Raw genomic sequence first — 5,490 nt, 5'->3', positions numbered from 1 at the left:
GTGGTGGTGGTGGTGGTGAGATCAGCCGTTGAGGTGGTAGGAATGGTGGTCGTTGTCGTGGGAGGGAAGGCTATCGTGGAGGGAAGGTGAGCACGCGCAACAGGAGAAAAGAAAGGTAAGAGAAGCAGAGCAAGCAGAGCAAGCAGAGCAAGCGAATCCCAAATCACATACCAAGCGCCATAATCTCAGCTTCAGAAAGCTCGCGGTGCTCCAGCAGGACATTGTCGAGACGGCCGTTAAAGTAGAGAGCGCTCGAAGTGCCAACGCTGCGACGACCAATGTCAATGGCATCGAGCAAGACGAGACCAGCCAGGTCCAAGTCTGTGGCAGAGGCCACTGGGGCACCATCCACGTAGATGTTGGCCTGACCATCGACGCTGAGTGTGTAGGCAACATGATGCCACTGACCATCATTGACGGGGGCCACCACGCCAGGCCCACCCACAATCTGCTGTGAGAAGCCATCGTAAACAAAGACTTGAGGGCAGCCCTGGACCAGGCGGAACTCATAGCTCATGACACCACCAACAGCCGAGTGACCATATGACAGAAGCGACATGGCCTGAAGCGTGGCGTCTGACTTGAGCCAGAGTGCTCGTGTCTCGCCCGAGCTAGAGAGACCGACGCAGGGCAGGGTGACATGGGATGTGGTGCCTGCGTCCAGGGCAAGGGCATAGGTACCAATGCGCGCATCCGGGGTGAAAGCGGCACCACCACGGAGGAGGCCGTTTCGCTGGTAAGTTGAAGAGTCAAAGGCTGTGGTGCCTGTGCCTGCCTCAAACAGCCACATGCCTTGTAGGGAGGCTGCAGGCGTTGTGGTTGTACTTTGAGTAGTAGTAGTAGTAGCAGCAGCAGTAGTAGTAGTAGTAGTAGTAGTAGTAGTAGTAGTAGTAGTAGGTGTGTTGGTGGTGGTAGTCTGGGTGGTGGTGGCGGTTGATGTTGAAGGGGGCGATGAAAGAGTTGGGCCAGTGGTGGTCATGGTGGCTGAGCTGTTGGATGCATCTGATGCGCTTGAGGTGCTGGAAGTGCTGGAACTGCTTGAGGTGCTGGAAGTGCTGGAACTGCTCGAGGTGCTTGACGTGCTATATGTACTGGATGTACTGGATGTGCTCGACGTGCTCGACGTGCTCGACGTGCTTGACATGCTAGAGGAGCTTGAGGTGCTCGAGGTGCTTGAGGTGCTTGAGGTGCTTAAGGTGCTCGATGTGCTCGACGTGCTTGACATGCTAGAGGAGCTTGAGGTGCTCGAGGTGCTTGAGGTGCTCGAGGTGCTAGAGGTGCCCGAGGTACTGGAGGTGCTGGAGGTACTGGAGGTGCTGGAGGTACTGGAGCTGCTAGAGGTACTGGAGGTGCTAGAACTGCTTGAGGTACTGGAGGTGCTAGAACTGCTTGAGGTGCTAGAGGTACTAGAGGTGCTAGAACTGCTTGAGGTGCTAGAGGTGCTCGAGGTACTGGAGGTGCTAGAGGTACTGGAGGTGCTTGAGGTGCTAGAACTGCTTGAGGTGCTAGAACTGCTCGATGTGCTTGAGGTGCTCGATGTGCTAGAGGTGCTCGACGTGCTAGACGTGCTGGAGGTGCTAGAGGTTGAGCTGGTGCTCACGTCATCCTATAAGAAACAAGACACTTGTCAGTTTTCCAATCTTGTCGATACGATTGTTGAATAATCGATGTTGCTTACCAGTTTGTATAATAGTAAGGTCGCATTTGTTGCCTGTAGAAAATCTTCAGCATCCCAAAGATCATAAAGAATACATACGCTTCCATTGATCCACTCAAAAGTTTTACAGGATGGCATGTCCACACAAGCATGGAAGCATTCTTCAACTGCTGTGGTTAGACTTGAAGACAGAAAGCTTGCAGCACGGGTTGCCGGGTTTAAGCGACGAGGCGCAGCAAATGCCGGCCCGTTTGCGCCAGCTGCGAGAAATGTTGCTCCATCAACATTCGTATCTACATGTAACAATCAAAATGAGAGACACATCAACCGCCAAATGTCAAGGCTCGTGACGTTTGGAACTTACAGTCGGCCCAGATTGTAGCTGCATCAAGGGTTTCAGACCACAGCTCAATCTGGTCAAGACTACCCTGGTAGCGGTAGAGCTGGCTACCACTCCTCCCGCCAATGGTCCAGGAATCGTATGCCGAAGCGGCTCTGAAGACGTTTGTCACAGCCTCAACACCATCGACATACAAAGAACCCAGCGCTCCTGCGTCGTCCAGTACGACATGAAGCGTATGCCAGTTTGAGCTCGATCCAGTGGGTACTGTGGTAGTCAAACTATAGGATTCGCTAGTGCTCAGCGAACTGTAGACTGAAATAGCGGAGGCGACCTTTCGCAGTTCGAAAAGTTGATCGTTGGACGAAAATGAAAAGATTGCTTGAGCTTGAGTGCTTGTTGACTTGAATCGCACGCTCATGGTGACTGGGCGGGCAGCAAAAGTCGATCTTATCACGCAATTAGTCATATAGAAAGCGACAGCCCCAGTCCAGGCGTTGGGATCAGGGGCACAATTTCCAGAATAGAAAGCATCGTAGTGACCACTAGCGGTATCCGCGATGACATCTCCGGTCACGACCTCGAACGTATACTGGACTGTGGGACCCGACCCAGAGCCGGGTGAGCTGGTGGTCGAGGTGCTCGCTGCGGGGAAGGTGCCATCACGTCGGTAGATCAATGTTGAGGCCCCTGTTGTTAAGGGATCGTAGATAATTGATCCAGTGTAGATGGAGCAACGTTGAAGTGTCTCGGAATAGACAAAGCCGTCGCAAGTTGTGTCCAAGCAAGTATTTGCACAATCATTGGCACTGGTGCTACTGAAATCAAGAGGCTCTGTCGTTCTTGGTTGGCCCAGCAAGAGGTAATGATCGATCCTTCGAGCTGTAGGGCAGAAGGACCACAGAGTTATGTCAGTGAGGTGGAAGCAGGCAAGGTATTCAAAGACCAAGAGCAGAGAAACAGGACGACGACGGCAGAGGAAATATGTTGACGTTGGAGGAACAAGATCATTCGGGCCATGCAAATTGTCGCACCTTCAACAAAAATTTCACGAGGGCTCATGACGCGTTCCCAGAGCTGTAATTCGTCGATGCTACCAGAAAATGTCACAAGTGGGCCACTGCTGCCAGCAGTGGCGCCAATGTAGGTGGTGGCAGGCGTCAAGCTGACGCGAGAGACATTCTGATCCACTTCGAGGGCACCATCTACATAGAGCTGAATGGAGGAGCCACGGGCCCGAACAGCAACATGGTGCCACTCGCCATCGTTGACGACGGCATTTGTGTAAACGCTGTTGGAAGCGGTGGCGTTGGAGGCAAAGTATTGCAATCGACCGAGCGCAATGCGAATTGCAGCCGAGGCGGTGAAGCCTGAGTTTGTCCAGGCCAAGAGGGTTTGGCCACCAGTCGCGGTGGTGCGTACCCAGGAAAGGAAGGTGAATGTCTCAGGGAGGTTCTGCTGTGTGCAGCGCACATATCCGCCGCTGAGGGACAGGGCAGCCGTGCCGAGTTTGGGATCACTCCACGTCACGGGCTGAAATTGCAGGCCATTTCCATGGTCTTGGAACGTATTAATGGCCGTGCCACCGACGCCACGATCAAAAGGAAAACCAAGCAACCCAGTTGCTTGATCGGGAAGAGCAATGCAAGTACCGTCGATGCACCGTCCACCTGGACAAGTCGCCCATTGAGCCCGAAGTAGATTGCTGGGGCCGCAGGTGCCAAAGTGGCAGATCATGCCTTGGCATGGGTTGGTGTTTCGATCCACGTCAAAGCAGAGTTCATCATTATCATTGAAGCCCGTACAGCCATTCTGAGCCTGGGAAGAAGCCGTTAGGCAAGCCAGCGCGACGACGAGGGTCAACACAAAGGCCTGAGCCATCTTGCCCACTGCAGGCAGGCAGAGGCAGGCTGTGGAGGTCCAGTCAAAGCGACTGCAACGGTCGCGGTCCGTTGCGTATGCAGTCAATTACGGCAGCGAAAGGTCGAGCTATCATTGCGATGGAAGCGCTCGTGAGTACAGCGCTCGGACAGCATTGGTCATTTCATTATGTATTTCGCTGGTTTTTGGGGATATCAAGTGAGCAGTTGCATTGGGTCAATGATACATGCGATGGGGAACATACCATGACATGGTCTAATCAATCGCTCGACGAGAAGAGGAGCCTATCGCTGCGTCCGGGCGCGCCGTCGTTTTCAGCTTAGGCCGATCAACTTCTGGTGCGGTCACAGTACCAAAGCAGGCATAGAAATCAAACAAGATTCCTATGGGATTGCGGGCAGCTTAGAAACTGTGTGCCGAAAATACTCCGCTCCTGTAGTCGAGGTCGGGGGTCGAGCGGCGGTGAATCGTCTGGCGTCAACGTTCGAATTGAGAGACAGAGAGAGGGCAACTACCAAATGTAGCTTTGGCTCGGGCGAGATCCAATGGGGTTTAGGAAGCGAAACGTGGTGTTTCTGCAGTTTTCAAGGTGCACCCAATATAACTTGGTGCAGCGATAAGTGGACATTGCGTCTCGGGACACGATCAACAATGGCGTAAGCTCATTGTTTCCTCCTCCTTCCATGTGTGTGTGTGAAAGAAAAAACTCTCTTCTGTCTGTGACTGAATGTACCTTAATATGTTGTTCAGCGGGATAGTTCGGTCACCTCCTTGAAAGTAACATATGTATTCCCTTTTTGTAGCAACATATTGCTCTTGGGATTGAGGCAGGTGCGATTAATTGGCAGTCAGTATTTCGGGTCGTGCTCGGCCATTCTGTCTGCTGTGCGTTTCAAATCAAGCACAGCAGAAGCGCTAAATTTTTGCGGATCAAACGAGGGTGCTCTTGTGTTCATACGCTTCCTGTGGATGCCATAGCAGCCCAAAGACCAGAAAATCATTTATTTTGAAATAAATCCCATTTCTTTTCCATACGAAACTTATTTGGCTTTGACTCTCTAGGGCTACATGGCTCTGATTGGTATGTCAAATGGCAGCGCCATAAGACGAGTCAGCGAAGCAATGAGACAACTTGGTGGGTAGAAGCAGATGGACAAGACAAGTTCCGATTGATCAATGGTCATTCAAGGTTTATTTCGATTGACAAACGCCCGGGACGATTTTTTTTCTAAACACTTAGTAAGCAAGCTGTTTCCTCATTGGGTGGACTTAGACGATTTTCTCTTCTTGGGATGTGGTTGCCACTGCGCCACTCGTGCAAGGTGTGTTCGACGTGGAGACCGAGTTTGGACGATTGATGGGGAAGAGCTACGGTCCACAGCGGCGCTTGAGGCTTCTCGTGTTCGCGCCTCGGTACTTGCATGTGATGTCTCTGATGCCGCCGTAGACGGCGTGGTGCACGGTGGACTTGTCACCTGAATGCAATGATGAAGACGAGGAGTACAGATGAGAGTGAAGCCAACGAAGATGGAAGTACAAATGAGAATGAGCGCACGATTCTCTCAGATACTCGTCATGATCGCACGGAGCTACGCAGAGACGGGGAAGACGT

The 5,490-nt window shown here is 52.3% G+C and overlaps 2 protein-coding genes across 2 annotated transcripts in view; both read right to left on the bottom strand.

Moving 5' to 3' along the window:
• The window catches only part of MONBRDRAFT_37813 (uncharacterized protein), a gene marked incomplete at its 5' end in the record, with an annotated part of 8,423 nt that extends 4,545 nt beyond the window's left edge, over positions 1-3,878 (bottom strand). The window contains 4 exons of the mRNA XM_001747310.1: positions 172-1,606; positions 1,679-1,950; positions 2,022-2,879; positions 3,032-3,878. Coding sequence (XP_001747362.1) covers positions 172-1,606; positions 1,679-1,950; positions 2,022-2,879; positions 3,032-3,878 — 3,412 coding nt within the window. The remainder of the gene's footprint in view (positions 1-171; positions 1,607-1,678; positions 1,951-2,021; positions 2,880-3,031) is intronic.
• Positions 3,879-5,134: 1,256 nt separating this feature from the next.
• MONBRDRAFT_9718 (uncharacterized protein) overlaps positions 5,135-5,490 on the bottom strand; it is a gene marked incomplete at both ends in the record, with an annotated part of 3,957 nt that continues 3,601 nt past the window's right edge. Inside the window, one exon of the mRNA XM_001747309.1 lies at positions 5,135-5,353. Within this exon, the coding sequence (XP_001747361.1) occupies positions 5,135-5,353 (219 nt within the window). The remainder of the gene's footprint in view (positions 5,354-5,490) is intronic.

Source organism: Monosiga brevicollis, genomic scaffold (genome assembly GCF_000002865.3).
Source record: "Monosiga brevicollis MX1 MONBRscaffold_16 genomic scaffold, whole genome shotgun sequence".
Lineage (NCBI taxonomy): Eukaryota > Choanoflagellata > Craspedida > Salpingoecidae > Monosiga > Monosiga brevicollis.
Note: the sequence above shows the minus strand (reverse complement) of the source record. Positions and strands in the feature narration are given on the sequence as shown.